The sequence below is a fragment of the Micropterus dolomieu genome, linkage group LG03 (assembly GCF_021292245.1).
Source record: "Micropterus dolomieu isolate WLL.071019.BEF.003 ecotype Adirondacks linkage group LG03, ASM2129224v1, whole genome shotgun sequence".
In the NCBI taxonomy this organism is placed as follows: domain Eukaryota; kingdom Metazoa; phylum Chordata; class Actinopteri; order Centrarchiformes; family Centrarchidae; genus Micropterus; species Micropterus dolomieu.
In genome coordinates this window covers 27934878-27951508 of record NC_060152.1, presented here as the reverse complement: position 1 = coordinate 27951508, position 16631 = coordinate 27934878, and the positions used below count along the sequence as shown (strand labels likewise).

The 16631-nt window shown below is 40.3% G+C and overlaps 1 protein-coding gene across 6 annotated transcripts in view; it reads right to left on the bottom strand.

The window, feature by feature from the left end:
- Positions 1–16631, bottom strand: part of snap91a (synaptosome associated protein 91a) — a 58165-nt gene that overhangs the window by 13972 nt on the left and 27562 nt on the right. For 4 of the 6 annotated variants that reach the window (XM_046045101.1, XM_046045102.1, XM_046045100.1 and 1 more), the window contains 13 exons: positions 13416–13491; positions 12120–12222; positions 11587–11680; positions 11030–11141; positions 10298–10404; positions 10175–10216; positions 6170–6231; positions 5133–5145; positions 4667–4848; positions 4464–4558; positions 3259–3273; positions 2841–3017; positions 529–606 (listed from right to left, as the gene is read on the bottom strand). In XM_046045101.1, the coding sequence (XP_045901057.1) occupies positions 529–606; positions 2841–3017; positions 3259–3273; positions 4464–4558; positions 4667–4848; positions 5133–5145; positions 6170–6231; positions 10175–10216; positions 10298–10404; positions 11030–11141; positions 11587–11680; positions 12120–12222; positions 13416–13491 (1156 nt within the window). The remainder of the gene's footprint in view (positions 1–528; positions 607–2840; positions 3018–3258; positions 3274–4463; positions 4559–4666; positions 4849–5132; positions 5146–6169; positions 6232–10174; positions 10217–10297; positions 10405–11029; positions 11142–11586; positions 11681–12119; positions 12223–13415; positions 13492–16631) is intronic. The other 2 variants (XM_046045103.1, XM_046045104.1) reach the window with 2 other exon arrangements.

The following is a 16631-nucleotide window of genomic DNA, read 5'->3' as shown; positions in this document are numbered from 1 at the left end:
GTGTTAATGCTGTGTTTGGTAGGCTAAGCACAAACTAGATGTTCCATGAACTTTTAATTTCTGCAAGAATAACTTGCATAGACATTGTGGATTGCTCTGGTCAATGTCCTGTGTTATATACTAGGCCAAAGAGAGAGACTAAATGGAGTTATTGAGAAAAAGAAAATAAATGATGACAATGATTAGTATAATCATCATCATCATTAGGTAGTATCAGGGTTAGGGTGTAAAAACAAATGGTATTAATTCTTGGACTAGTGTATGGTTAATAGCTGTACTGTGCTTTTTACTGTAGTATTCACTGGGTGAATATTAGGAGGAGAGTAGTCGAGATGAGGGGGGAGAGGGTCAATGACTGCAGGATTTGGGGTGAGACAGTAGGCCTTGAGGGCACATGTTTGTTCTACTGTCTCCTGGAAGCAGAAGCAGCTCTAGTATAATAAAAGCAACCACAGCTTTTACATCCACACGCACATTCACGCACTCTCACATACACACACTTGCACAAAATGCTGTTTTGTCACCCACCAGATCCACCAAAAGCATCAGCAGCAGGGCCCGCGGCCACGGCAGCAGGACCATCTCCTGGGGAAGGTGCAAACGCATCTAGGGTATTGCAGACGAAAACAGCCGGAACGCAAAACATAACACCCGGGACAGACACATGGATGTAAAGAACAAAAGATGAGTAAACAGATGGAATGGACAAGAAACAAAAATGAGAGGTCAGCATCAGGAAAAAGCAGAGAATACAAGAAATATGCAGCCCGGTTACTGCAGTGAATGATCTGATTGTACGATCAGTCACATGTTGAGTTTTGAAGGGCTGCATAATGCTGCATTCAGTGAGTGCACTACCTGTGCAGGTTTGTGAAATGAGGCACATTGTCACAAGTTACTCGTACTCTGTGACAAGAGGGAAGATGTCAAGTTCAGGGATGGACGAGGCAAAGTCTCTCTTTGACAAAAAACGAAACTCAATTAACTCTTTTTAGCAGATACTTGGTGGTTCTCCAATGTTAGGGCTAAGGCTAATCGGAAAAAGTCTAAATATCATTAAATGAAATCCAGCTACTCATCATCTTGACATATTTATGAAACTGTTAGTAAGCCATTAGGGAAAAAATCATCAACGGTGATTAACAAAAAAAAGCAAAAAGCAGCAAATCCCCAAAATACAAGTCATAATAGCAGATTAATTCCATTGCAGTGGGTTTATTGAGGTGCACACAGTTATGACACCACACTCTGATTAATGTTTAAAAAACATTAATGTCGAAACGCATTAGTGTTTAGTTGCAATTGTGCAGCTTTGAATAAACCCACAAAACAAATTATCCACTACACATATAGCTCTATTTTTGGGATGTGCCACAAATGATAAATGTTTTGCTCTGGGCTCAGTGCAAAACAGAGCGAGTGAAAGCTTGACATTATGTCAGCATAGTATACATGGTTGCCACAAAGCAGGATGTAAAAACCATTAGAAAAAAGTCAGGAGAGAAAACCATTACATTCGAGTAACAACACTAAGCATCTGATTTTCCGGAAAATATCTATCTGGTGTACTTTGACAAACCCAGAAGGCATTTCCAGACTTTTCTAACCATGTAGATGAAAAAGTTCTTCCGCTGCCTGATAAAAAGAAAACGATTTGTAAACCGTTTTTCAAGTTTTGCCTCTTTTTCCTAATCCTAACAAATATATTGTTATATTGGCATATACTGACGTTTCTATCCAATATTTGAAATATTCATAGAAAATAAAGCTTGTGTTTTACAGAAAGAGCAAGGACATATGTCATGGAAATAAAATAACAACTTAATAAAGCAGTATAAAATGTTTATGATTGTGCAGCAGTCAAAATGTGTTTTCAACCAGATGGTCAGAAAAGGCTTTAAAGGTACAATGTGTAAGAATTGAGACTAATCTCCACCTGTCGAAATCATCATACTCCCAAGAAAAAGGGGGCAGCATGTCACATATCAGGTCATAACTGCTGCAAACTGATGTTAGCTAGTTGGCTCAGTTAGCCGTGCAGCTAACCAGCCACCCAGCCTCCCAGTGATCATGGCTGGACCGGGACAGAACACAGCCTCAGAGAACGACGCAGGCCAGTTTGACGACAGGGAATATGAAGACACGGAGGGTTCAGGCGGGTTCAGAAAAGGGGGCCAAGTGGGAGAGGAGCGAGAGGGAAGTTGGGCATCAGAGAGGCAGCGACAGCATGTACAGCCATAATATTTTCACATCTTACTCTGTGAAATAAGGGTTTATTTCCACCAAAATAGAGTTGGTGATTGTTGGAACAGTGGGAAGACTAACCAAGATGGTTTTGGATGGATTGTCTAGAATGAGTTTACAAGACCATTAGTTAAGTGGAATTTCCTTTCTTGACATTTTGTGTTTAGGTTATTTATTAGACTAAAAAAGCTAAGAGAGCTTACATAACGTCGTGAACTAAGACTGCTGGGTTATTCTATATATATTTTTTTTTAATCGAAAGTGTAGCTCTGTGACTCGAATGTAATGGTAACACATGAGAGGCTTTCTACTCAGGTTTCTACTTTCTATGTTTCCATGTTGCATCAAAAATGCAGGCACCTCAGATTCTCCTCAATCTTCAGGTATCACATAAACTGTAATCCAATGGTACGAAAGCTTGTAGACTTTTTGTGGTTCTAGGCAAAGTTTAGGGAGTGATAAATAAATCCCAATCCTCTATATACCAACTTTATACAAAACGAAACCAATTTGTAAACTATTAAGATGGCGCACTGCAGACAAGCAGGCGGCTGCCATGCCGTGTATCCTGGTCTACACCCTATCTTCAGACTGACCTCCAAAGAGGTCCATATCTGCAGCTGCGGTGGTAGCTGGTGCTGAAATGGGCAGCGAGGCAGGCACCGGTGCGGCCGCAACGGCAGTGGCAGTGGTCGCAGAAGCGGCAGCAGAATCAGCAGACTCGCTCTCCGCCAAGAGAGCTTCAGAGGCTTCGTCAGGGGCAGCCGGAGTTGCTATGCGGATAAAACCCGTAATCCAAACGCCACGACCCAGTCACAACCCCCAAAAAGAGAGAAATAGGATGTGTCAAAAATACTAAAAAAAAAGACAGGCTTACTGTGGAGGATTTGGGTGCTGAAGGTGAAAATAGCTTTACACAAAGACAATGATTCTTCAGGTAGGAAGCTAAAAAATCAGAGGCTTGTAAGTATTTCTCATATTCAGTCTGTAGCGCAGTGTCAACAGAATACTCACCCTCAGCCAACAGATCTGCACAACAGACAGACAGAGAGAGACAGAAGGTGAAGCGTACAAACAAAAGCAGTAGGATTTTTACTGTACGTATGGAGATAAAATTTAGATTAAGGAATCTTTCATTTGCAAGCCTGCCATTATAGACAACAGGCCAGAAAAAAACAGACATGGACTAATGGTAAAGCCCAATTGAGCTCAAAGCTCCTTAATATAATTTAGGCTTTGAAATGCTATAGTTGGACTCTTGCCACCTTCAGGGTATCAGTGGAGATGTGGGGATAAACAGAGGGCATGCCAAAATGCAACAGCAGATTTATAATAGAAATGGTGTGTAATTTAAACCACATTGTCCAATAAAACATCACCGAGCGTACCACTTCTTTCGGGAGTCATGCTAAAAGACCACAGTTTGTTGTTTGAGTTCATTGACTGCAAATTGTATATAGATCTTACTGCTAACCATTTTACAATACATTTCCTTCTTTCTGCTTCTTCTAAGCAGCAATTGGTTTCCACCAATTTGAAAATTGGTATTAAAATCACTCATGGTCCACAGTAATGTAAACTAAAAGGGTTGGTAGTTAATGGGATGAATCATGCAAAACATCTGTACGGCCCATTTGAATTTGAAAAAGTCTATGCTCCGTCATTTACTGATATTTTTTTTTCTGTCAGTAGATTCAAGTTTAGGCTAACAAGTATCTATTTTTGACATTAGCGCAAATTGGCCTTTTTTGGTAAATCCCTTCACCGAACATTGATCTGCCATTGCTGAGCAACAGTAACTTGGCATGGCGGGTCTATCAAACTTGGGGCTGTAGTGAGAGGGATACTCAGCATTTCAAGAGTTTGGGTTGCAGGTAGTTTTCTGAAACCAAAAACCCAGGAGCAAGGAATGGATGAAACTTTTTGTGGATCTGTTGTTGGGTGACAGGCTGTGTTAGAAAAATTCCTGTCCACAACTAGAACGTAACAGAAACAGACAGTGTTCAATCTGTTTCCAACATTTGTCATTTCAGGTGGCAAAACTGACGGTTATCAGCTAGAAATGAGAAGCTGCATTTGTCTACACGTGTCTGACCTTAAGGATGCATTATTTTAAAAATTACTTTGACTTTCAGGATGCAAATCTACCACTGTTATCATTATAAACTGCCAATGAACCCTGCCAGAACACAAAGCTTGATATGAAAGAAAGTTCTTACCTCCCCATCCAGTCATGGAGGAAGTCGCTGCAGCGCCCCCTGCTGATGAGGAGGACATAGGGTCTAGATCCAACAAGAACCCATCATCAAGAGCACTAAACACAAAGAAAGAAATAGAAAGGGGGACAAAGGGAATCCATTTCTAATGAAATATTGATCCAGCTCAGCAGAAACACTTTGTAATATTGTTGAGTGACTCTTACTTGCTGGCAGTGGTGGAGGTGGGGGCCGGTGCAGTGGGAGTGACAGAAGGCGGAGGAGGTTTGGCAGGTGGCCCGGGGCGAGCAGGGGGCCCGCCAGCGGTAGCGGGAGGTGCTGGCTTGGCCGGCGCAGCAGCAACAGCAGCGGTAGCAGCACCCGGTGAGCTGTTGTTGGCTGTGGTGTCCTGTCGCAAAGAAGGACCCCCGTTAACATGGTGACCAACACTGTTATGTAAGCTGATGTGATTCAACAGCTCTTTTCTTTACACATGAATTCACAGTGAATCATGTCTGTTACATGTTACATGTCTGTAGCAGGAACAGTTAAGGGTGAAGTTAAAAGTCGAATTAAGCATTTAGTTTTTACTTGCTTATACGCTGCTCAGTGACGATCTCAATAAGTGCTATATATAAATGAAGGCTAACATTATTACCACTACATTATGATTATTATGAAACACATCCTTACCTTAGTGGGCGACCTGCAAAAGCAATGATAGCACATGAGTTAAAGAGTTTAATGATGTACATGCCGAAACATAATGGCTGGTACTGAGATTGGGAGGCAAAGTGACAGCTTAAGTATCACTTTGGTGTTTTCAGGCAGGCAGCATTTCAAAGCAATTACATTTAGTAAACATCTGCAATTAATGGATCCACACTGCACTGCTGAGTAACAGCATCTTGGCCCCAGCTCCTCTTCAACAAAGCTTTGTTTCTGAATGGCATGCGTCTAAGGCTTTGTGAAAGTGGGGGCTGACTGTACAGTAAGATGATAACAAACATGAATATGTTAGTAATGTCGTCAGATGAAAGGCAGGAGCAGTCATTGTACAATATGTCAATGACAACAATTACGCAAGTGATGTTTGGTCACAATTGCATGCATCAACAAAACTATGGGACACAACAATATAAATGTAAGTTGCTTGTTCAGATGGACTTTCTATAGAATCACTGAAAACTGTAACCAAAATTGAACAAAAAAGTTTATCAATACAAATTATGGTAAAATAACAAATACATGTCCTTTTGTCATTGACGTAGAATACTTACTTATCCTCTCTGAGTTCAGTCAAGACAGAGGAAATGACATGTTAGAGAAGCAACAGGGGAGTCTAGATAGAGTTGTCACTGACGTAACACTGGTCAAAGATCAAACAGGCAACACAGAAAGAGCTAAATGTACTCTGGTACATGTCTGTGAAGATTCTCAGTCATCCAGGTCATAGTTATCCAACGAAGGTTAAAGTCAAGGGCAACTGGACTTGGTTGACCAGATGGTCCAGTTGCCCTTGACTTTAACCTTCGTTGGATACCCTGGTACATGTTGGACTGCATCCAAGCTATCCTTTGCCATATTCACTACAGACATGGTCTCAGCACGGCAAGAGCCATTAAACGGTATACCTGTAATTACAGGATTACTGGAGCGTCAGCTCTGTGTTACTGCTGGTTAACTGATTGAGAAAACAAAACGGGTTGCATGTATATTGAACAACTTACGGCTTCTTCCCCTCCAGCGTGTTAAGGTGGGTCTCCAGGGACTCCAGAAGACTTTCTGGGGCCTGTAGAATAATAAAGAGCGGTTATGCCGTTATCAGCTCTAGCTCAAACACAGTATCAAGGTTGGTTATAGCTCACAATACTGATTATACTCCACAACAGAACAGAGAGGACCACACAGTCAAAGAGAAACACTGATGCACTGGGTTATTTCTATCCATCACATTTGAGTGACTGCTTCTTAGATCATGCCTCCTTTTGGAATAAGAGTTTGTTTATTAACCACATGTAAAATATGCTGCACCTTTACCAAACGGACATGTCACATGACATCAGCTCAGGTTGATGTCACAATGAAACCTTAAAAAGTTATTGGATGAATTACCTGGCATCCTCAATAGAGACAGATGTCAACCCACTGATGTGGGTGTTTTGCCTGGCTTTACACTGTAGGTAGCATGACACGTACCGTTTAAGTGTGCCAGGCTAGCATGCTTTAATGGATAGTTGCTGTGAGATCAGGTGTGTCTCTCCTGGTGCACTGATAGTCACCCTTCTTGTGCAGTTTTTCAGAATAATCTAATCAACACCAATGTGACAGCACTGACTCTGAGAATACTCTATTCTCTGTTTCATTCATCTCTGAAATTCAGTCTGTCTCTGGGTTCAGGGCCAGAAGAATTGCTATTTTCAGTGGTCATGCTACCTTTTGATGAAAGTATAATTAATTATGATTTGCTGATCCAGATGGTACTCAAATCAACATGCAAATTGCAGAGTAACAACAACTGATGTTTCCAAAATGTCAGTTTGATTTAGGTCCAAAATCCCAAAAATGAAAACCCTGCCAATAATGCAATATAGAGCCCGACTGATATGGGATTTTTAAGACCGATACCAATTTTGATATCGATTTTCAGTTATATCAGCCAATATTCTTTTTTTCCCTTCTTTTCAGAAATGCACATTAACAAAGATTATCCCTAACTTTTTTTGTGTGTATTTATGAGGCCTCTCCAAGATGAGATGACATAATGCAGTTTAAAATAAACTCTTTTTAAATTGTTATTAACAGTACTTATAAGAGAACGAAAGTACAGCTGATTGCTGTGTTTTGTGGTGGATTTGTTGTTCCAAACAGCCATTGCCAACAGGGGAGTTGCAAAGTGGCCTCTGGTGGACAACACCATGCAACAATAACACTCGTAACATGACTGAAGGATCCCTCTCTGTTTCTTTTTTAAATGTCATATTATCGGCTGTTATAAACACAGATTCCAATTTATCTGCAATTAGCTCATACGATCTGATAATCTCGTATCGTATTTCAGTGAACTTGTGCATTTGTCTTGTTGAACTGTTGCATCACTTGACTACATGTTTTGTCTTATGTGATGACTGGCAACATAAATAAAACTTCCCAAGCCCAGACTAGGGCAGCTGGCTATCAATAATCTTTGAGTACGAACCAAATATGACTGTATCATCAAGTTTCCAGAATGATCAATTACTGAAAGTTAGCATTGAATGTTTTCTCAGGCTTTGATTACTGTGCATACAATATTCTTTGATCCGATATTCCCTATGTTGCAAAACACAGGACTTATAAAAACATTTGTCAACTACTTTATCAATCAATTGAAGTTGTTAGTATGCTTTGGACATTTGCAGAATTATTTTTGTTACCACAGGAAATGGACCACCAAGAGAGGGATAAAGCAGGACACAAAAAAACACAGCAAAAAGAATTAACAATAAAATAGAAAATAAAAACTGTTTAATCTTCATGCTAATAGAGTGAACAATGTTCCAGACAGCCACTATACAAAGCTGCATGCTCAACCAGGCTAAATGGGACATTATCACCTACCGACATGCAGTAAAATGGATAGTACAATATCCAAAAGGATTATTAAGAGAGGTCAAAGCTAATTCAGCCAGCCAAATAAGTCTATAATTCACTTTCCTTAATTCCCTGCTCCATTTCCTGGATCTATCCATTTAAAGATGCCTTCTCTATTAAATGTTGAAAGGCCAAGAAAGCAGAGAAGCTGTTCATATTTAGTCTTGGCACTGAGAGGGATGGGCAGGCCATTTATCATCTGGAGATGTTAATGTGTCTGTCCTCACTGCCAAGAACAGAGAAGGCTGTAGACAAAGGACAGATATAACAGCTCTATCATTGAAACGCTTAGACATATAGAGGAGTAGTTCTCATCTGAGGAGGCTAATATAAAAGCTGCTGAACCATCTCCCTGTATTGGTGACAGCAACAGGCTCCAAGCATATGTTTGGAACATGATCTGATCTGACTGACGCTGCCACCATTTGCAGTGTTTCTTACATCTACTCACTGCTCGAAAACATAGCACGCAAGCATACATGAGCGATGACATAACACCACGTCGACAAAGACAGTCAGATGGTAACATTATTCTGTCTTGTTTGTGGTGATGTAAATCCTCCTGGAAGGGTTACGAGCAGAAACTGGTTGCTGAGATTGAAATTAATCCACGATGGTTTGAGGCATCTAGGAGATTTAAATTTTGTGCTCTCACAGACCTATTAATCAAATTTTATCAGCCATACAGTATTTCATTTTTAAAGACAGAGGCCTCTAAGATATGTAGGTTGGGCTGTGACGATTAATGATGTTATCCTGCTAATTTATGGCAGAATATTATTTGAAACACTGCTACACATTGGCTAATAAGAAAAATGGTGGGATCTTGCAAATAGAGTCACTGACCTAATATTTATTTGTTGTTTATGTTTCATTTTATCAGGCTACCGCAGAGACATTTTGTACAAATTCAACTCTATCTATTTAGCGTACAGACATGAGAGTGTGATCCCTCTTCTAAGCTAACTCTTAAGAAAGTGAACAAGCACATTACCCAAAATGTCAAACCATACCTATATTTAGGCCACAAATCCAGTCAGCTAGCATAATGAAGGTGGTGGCATGTCTGCAAGGCTTTGACAATGAATTAAATTTGACTGGTTCTGGAGATAGAACACACCATCTCCATTTCAAATACGCTACACTAAAGGTGTTGACCTATTTTACACCATGAGCTCTCCGTGACCAGTCAAACCTGAGCTTATTCAGACAGCATTACAGCATGCTTTTCGTGCAAGTCATCCATACTGCCATGTCTGTAAGGATAGAGTTTCCACAACATAAAAGAGTTTAGAAGCCGGGGACTAATTCAGGAACCAACAGGAGAAAAGCAGTTTCTTATCGTGGGAATGTCTTGTATTGGTCAGTGACCCAAACATCAGGAATCAAAAAGTCAAAATGATTCTTTACACTGACTCTACAGTTGTTATGGAAACTCTGCAGCACAATTTGAGGATATCAATCTGCTGTGCCTTCATAAAGTTGTTGAACTAAAACTATGTTTAGCTCAGAGTTTTAGCAGCGGAAAACAGCCGCCTGGTCAGCAGCACTGCTCAGCATATCACAGCTTAACCAATCGGGCTCTTCCAGTATCATCATCCCACTTCATCACAGCGCCGGACGGCTGTCTGCCAGGTGTGCACTCGCTGTGCAGTGTGCTTCAATACAGTGCACTCAACAAGAGTTCAAATGTTGACCTTCCCTAAGCTGTTTGCTTCCCAAAGCTAGCTCTGTGCTCACTACTCACACTCTCAGCCTGAATGATCAATCTGCATCTCTGGAAGTGAAGAGAGAAGGGGGTGGGGGCACAGGGGCCGTCAATCATCAAAGAACCAGCTCATTGGTTGCATGGAGAAGTGCACAAGGGGGTACAGTGCGATTTGCCTCCTTTTTACAACATAGTGTGGCTGTCTGTGAATGTCTTATTATTATTAAAGAGGAGCAATAATGTTGAACACAGCAGGAGAAAAAAACAGGGGGTAGCTTTAGACATTCACATGACACACAGTACAAAACACAATACTGACATGCTCTGTTAGTATGTGGCCTAAAAAAACCTCTATTCAATAATAAGAAATAAGTTCAGGAAAAGTCAGTCTTACCTGAGTGAGTTCAGGTATGTCATTTTTGTCTATTCCCACTTGCTGTAAAATAAGACAGTGACATTTCAATGCAACAGCAACATTTAGCTATTCTTCAGTGATGTGATGTGCTCTGCAGGCTACCTCAGCAATTTTGAAGAATTCTGAAACCCGAGTCATTCGCGTCAGGAATCTTTTGTAGATCTCCAGCCCGTCTTTACACTGGCTCCTCTTCATCTGGAAAAATTTCTCTGGACAGACCACAGCGACCCGGAAACATGAATTTCTATCCCCCGTAAAGTTAAAGAATCAGTCTGGTGATACTTTATGTATTTCTTTTTTGTGGACAAATCCCATGAAAAAGATCAAAACCAACAATGAATTGATCCTACTAACAAGTAGTGTCTGTTTAGCCAAAGCCTCACCATTGTGTCCAAAAACTGTTAAAAACACAGAGGCAAGCCAAACCATTGCACTGGGTGACATGTTCATTCATTACATGGACATGTGCACTGTAGTTTGGTTTGACTTTATCCCACATACACTGTTCTGCTGCTGTAAATACTCACTAGATCACCAAATCTGGGGCAAATAAACAGTCCCCCAAAATACATAATTTACTCCTGTTTGAATAACATTCACTAAAAAGTACACTGCTCAGCTGTTTTAGCCTTGTGAAAAAATAGAACTATGTATTTGTGACCCAATTGGAACAAATGGCTTGGGGCTGAGTGCAAAGTGTAGGTAAGGTGGAAAGTATTGATGGTTGATGGTTTTGTTGTTTTCACGGCATGTGTAAATATACATCTATACCATAACCATAGCCTTATTCTTTAAGGGCACAGTGATAAAGCGAAAATATTGATGATTCTTTACCTAGCAGGTTAATGATGCCGTCATTGTAGCAGGCATATAATTTGATCAGATCTTTGAAGAGTAGGAGAAAGCAGGCATTTATCACTCCATTGTTCAGTTCTTGTGCATGCACCTATGGACAGAAATGCGTGGTTAGGATTTTGACGACAAACAGATGAAACATATAACAGCTTTTAAAAACTTACAAGCAGTATTAAATGAAATTTCATCAAAGGCAGATACAGCATAATACTGATGAAATGGATAACACAGATGTAGTCTGTAATCGCAATGGTATATTTTGAAGGTATTGCAAATAGAGAATTTTATATTACACACCGATGAATTTGAAGACTGAAATCTACACAATTGAAATACAGTACATGTGTTGTTTCAGTTATAGAAGACATTAAATTCAAACCTACATGTGAAAGGGACATGTCTTCATAGATGCTGCTATAGCACTAAGCTTTTGTTGGACCCAGCGGGCAGCTTTTTTTTCCTCACTGTGCTTATCCCTCAGCAAATTCGGTAACCTTGCAAAGTGACTTTGTTCCCTATTACGGAGTGCCACTCACATCAAAATCCAGCAGTGCGTCGATCTGGCTCTGCAGGGTTGGCATTCCTTTCAACAGCTTCTCTACTGACATGGTCCTCATCACTCCGTCAGCTCTGAGACGGAGGAAGAAATAAATAACGTGAGAATTCGCCAGCAGCTCTCAGACAGAGAGGCCCACATACTATTTGTCTGCCAACACATAGCTGTCTGTACCTGTCACACATACAGTATCCACCAACATGTCTTATCTCTATTCTGTAGTCTGCATTTGTATTTTTCTGTCTGTCTAATTTTGTCTGCCATCTAACAGCACTCAGTACATACAGTAAAGCTATATACTTGGCCCAGCGCCAGGCTGGAGGTAGTTGAGTCCATCCAACGCAAGACCCCAGTGGGATGTGTGTTATTCTGATCAATATGAAGGGCAAGTAAGAAAGCGTCATGTTCTGGCCCTGGATAAACTAACAAAGCATTTTAAAAAGACTAAAAATCAATAATAATGCTTAAATTGTCATGCAGCAAGGAGATGTTGAGAGAAATGAGAAACGCTACCCCTTCTTGACTCGCACAAAATCGAAAGCCATCTGTCTGTAGGCGAAGGCCTTCTCGTTCAAGTAGCGGCTGTAGCGTCTGATGAACGTGGACATGTCGTAGCCTGAAGAAGACACTCAAATGTAAAACACATGCACAGTCTTCAATGTCAGCTCAGTGTAGGGTATTGTAGGCTCTTCAAAGGCTTACAAAAAAACCCAACTTAAAGTCAAGATGTTACAAAGTTTCTTAAATACAATTGTAGGGAGTATTTGCACCTATGAGAAAATATACTGTATGAATGATAAAATGCATTTGGTGGATCTCAGTTTTTAAAGGAAGTCAAACATGATTATAAAACACTTGTTTGTTGATACCACTCCCGTTAGCATGAAGCTAAAGTGGTGCCGATTAGTTTATTATAAAATCTAGAAGCAGATGGAAACCGCTGGCCTGGCACTGTCTAAAGGTAAAAAAAAGGTACCTTCTAGCGTCTCTAAAGCTCACTAATTATTATCTTGTTTGTTTGTTTGAGATGCAAAAACCAATGCGTAAAAACAACAAGTTGTGGTGTGAGAGAGTCAGTTTAGCTGTTTCGCCTTGCTTCCAGTATTCATGCTAAGCTAAGCTAATCACCTGTCTGTAGCTTCATGTTTAACAGACAGGTATGAGAGTGGAATCCATCTTCATCAGTCTCTCTTGTCTGTATTCTAAATTTGAAGCTAGAGCAAGGAGAAGATTAGCTTAGCTTAAAGACAGAAGCAGGGGGAAACACTAGTGAGGCTCTGTTGAAAGGCAAAATATCTAAAGCTTTAGAGGTGTTGATAGAGAGTTGTATTGATCTTCTCATCTATCTGTTGAAGCTAAAAGTTTAACTATTTTCTTAACGCTGTGAGACAATGCTAAGATTACTACTGAAATGTTAAATGTTATCCTGATTATGTAGTTTTTAAAATTGGGTTTTCTCAACTCTGCAGATAGCCCAGTCACCCCAGAAGACAAAATGTCCATGAAAACAGACTGTGAACCCAGTGTTTATCAACGTGGGAGAAAGCATTCATTTCCATGGTGATGGGTTTAATTGAGGGGAGCAGGGATTAAGACAGCTAGCACTGATGTATAGAGGAGTGAGTTTGGTGATAACATTCAAGCTTATTGCAACTGCTTAAAAACATCTGTTAAATGTTAAATTTAACTGTCAGAGGGAGATGGAACACAAAAACAAAGGGCGAAGGAAAGAATATATGGTCGAATCGTTGTTGAAAGTGGTGAAGGGCTGGTTTAGTCAAAGATAAGAAGGAAAGAAACACCACCCACCGTGGGAGCCAGTTTTGTCCAGGAAGTTGCTGAGGTTGAACAGGGTGTTTCTAGACGCCAGGAACTGCAGGAATCTCTGCAGGAGAAGACAAATGCACAGGCTTTAGTTCTCTGCCAGGCGCTAAACCAGGCACTAAACCATTTACATATGGTGAAATGCCTCTAAGTTTGCCTCTAATATTGCAGAGTCACAGTCTAACACACTTCTCTGCTCCTCCATTCCAGGAGTTACTTAGTGAAAATCCTATAGTGACGGTGTCTGTCCCCCGACCATTGAAATGATTTAAATCAAAGGTAAACAGAAGAGGAGCTGTGCATAAAAACCTCATAAAAATTTAAACCACAAGAGCAATAGTGCAAACTAATAGTAAAATTAAATGTGGACTCTTAAACATAAGATCTCTCTCTTCTAAAGGTGTACTAGTAAATGAACTAATATCAGATTATGATATTGATTTATTTTGTCTTACTGAAACCTGGCTGGGTGATGGAGAATATGCTGGCCTAAATGAATCCACCCCTCCCAGTCATATTAATACTCACATTCCTCGAGGCACAGGCCGAGGAGGTGGAGTTGCAGCTATCTTCGACTCTAGCCTACTAATCAGCTCTAAACCTAAACTAAATTATAACTCATTTGAAAGCCTTGTTCTTAGTCTTTCACACCCAAGTTGGAAATCACTGCAACCAATTCTTTTCGTTAGTGTACCGAGCACCTGGTCCGTACTCTGAATTCTTATCTGAATTTGCAGAGTTTTTGTCAACTTTAGTCCTTAAAATGGACGAAGTTATTATTGTAGGGGATTTTAATATTCAAGTGGACGTTGAGAATGACAGCTTCAGTACTGCGTTTATCTCTCTGTTAGATTCCATTGGCTTCTCTCAGAGTGTTCATGAACCGACTCACTGTTTTAACCACACCCTCGACCTTGTTTTGGTATATGGTATTGAAATTGAACATTTAGTGGTGTTCCCACAGAATCCCTCTTTATCTGACCACTGTTTGATAACTTTTGAGTTTGTATTGCTGAACTACACGCCATTGGGCAAAGGTTTTTATTCAAGATGTCTGTCTGATAGAGCTGTAGCTGAATTTAAGGATGCAATTCCATCAGCTCTAAATTCGTTATCTGATCACAAAGTAACAGAGGACTCCTATGCTAATTTCAGTCCCTCCCAAATCGATCATCTTGTTGATAGTACTGCAGGCTCGCTGCGAATGACACTCGACTCTGTAGCCCCTCTAAAAAAGAAAATATTAAAACAAAGACGGTTAGCTCCATGGTATATTATAATAAAGGAAACTTGAGAGGAAATGGCGTTCCACCAAACTGGAAAATTCTCATTTAATTTGGCAAGATAGTCTTAAAACTTATAGGAAGGTCCTCCGTAATGCCAGAGCAGCGTACTACTCGTCATTAATAGAGGAAAATAGGAACAACCCCAGGTTTCTTTTCAGCACTGTAGCCAGGCTGACAAAGAGTCACAGCTCTATTGAGCCAAGTATTCCCATAACTCTCAGTAGTTATGACTTCATGAGCTTCTTTAATGATAAAATTCTAACAAAATTCACTATGACCTGCCCTCAACTGTCACTGACTAGTGTCTAGGCTCAGGATCCTTGGAAACAACTGTAAAGCCAGATATATGTTTAGACTGCTTTGCTTCCCTCAATCTTTACCAACTAACTTCAATAATTTCTTCATCTAAACCTTCAACCTGCCTCTTAGACCCCATCCCGACTAGGCTGCTTAAAGAAGTTTTACCCTTAGTCAGCACTTCTCTACTAGATATGATGAATCTATCTCTATCAACAGGCTATGTAACACAGTACTTTAAAGTAGCTGTAATTAAACCTCTTCTGAAAAAGCCCAAACTTGATCCGGATGTTTTAGCCAACTACAGACCTATATCTAACCTTCCATTTCTCTCTAAGGTTCTGGAGAAAGCAGTTGCTAAACAGCTGTGTGACTTTCTACAGAGCAATAGTTTATTTGAGGATTTGTAGTCATGATTTAGAGCTCATCATAGCACAGAGACAGCACTGGTGAAAATTACTAATGACCTCCTCATTGCATCAGACAAAGGACTTGTCTCTGTACTGGTTTTATTAGATCCCAGCGCTGCATTTGATACCATTGACCATCAGATCCTATTACAGAGACTGGAACATTTCATTGGCATAAAAGGAACCACTCTAAGCTGGTTTAAGTAATATTTATCAGATCGATTTCAGTTTGTACATGTTAACGATGAGTCCTCCATGCATGCCAAAGTTAGTTATGGAGTTCCACAAGGATCTGTCCTCGGACCAATCCTGTTCACTTTATAGATGCTTCCTTTAGGCAATATTATCAGGAAATATTTCATAAACTTTCATTGTTATGCAGATGATACTCAGTTATATCTATCAATCAAGCCAGATGAAACTCATCAGTTAGCTAAACTTCAAATGTCCCTTCAGGATGCTAAAACCTGGATGTTTTGTTTCAGTTGAAAACTGAATTTATTGTTCTGGGGCCCAAGCACCTCCATGACGCATTATCTAAAGATATATCTAAAGCTATCTTTGATCAGGACAACCAAATTTCAAGGAACGCCCTTTTTCACCTACGTAATATTGCACAAATCAGGAACATCCTATCTAAAAATGAGGCAGAAAAACTAGTCCATGCATTTGTTACTTCTAGGTTGGATTACTGCAATTCCTTATTATCAGGCTGCTCGAAAAAGTCCATTAAGACTCTTCAGCTGATCCAGAATGCTGCAGCACGTGTTCTGACAGGAACCAGGAAAAGAGATCACATTTCTCCTGTTTTAGCTTCTCTGCATTGGCTTACAGTAAAATCCAGAATCATTCCAGAATAAAATCATTCTTCTTACCTACAAAGCTCTTAATGGTCAGGCACCATCTTATCTTAAAGAGCTCATAGTACCTTACTACCCCACCAGAGCACTGCGCTCCCAGAATGCAGGGTTACTTGTGGTTCCTAGAGTCTCCAAAAGTAGACTAGGAGCCAGAGCGTTCAGCTATCAAGCTCCTCTCCTGTGGAACCAGGTTCCAGTTTGGGTTCAGGAGGCAGACACCATCTCCACATTTAAGAGTAGGCTTAAGACTTTCCTGTTTGATAAAGCTTATAGTTAGGGCTGGCTCAGGTGAGTCCTGAACCATCCCTTAGTTATGCTGCTATAGGCCTAGACTGCCGGGGGATTTCC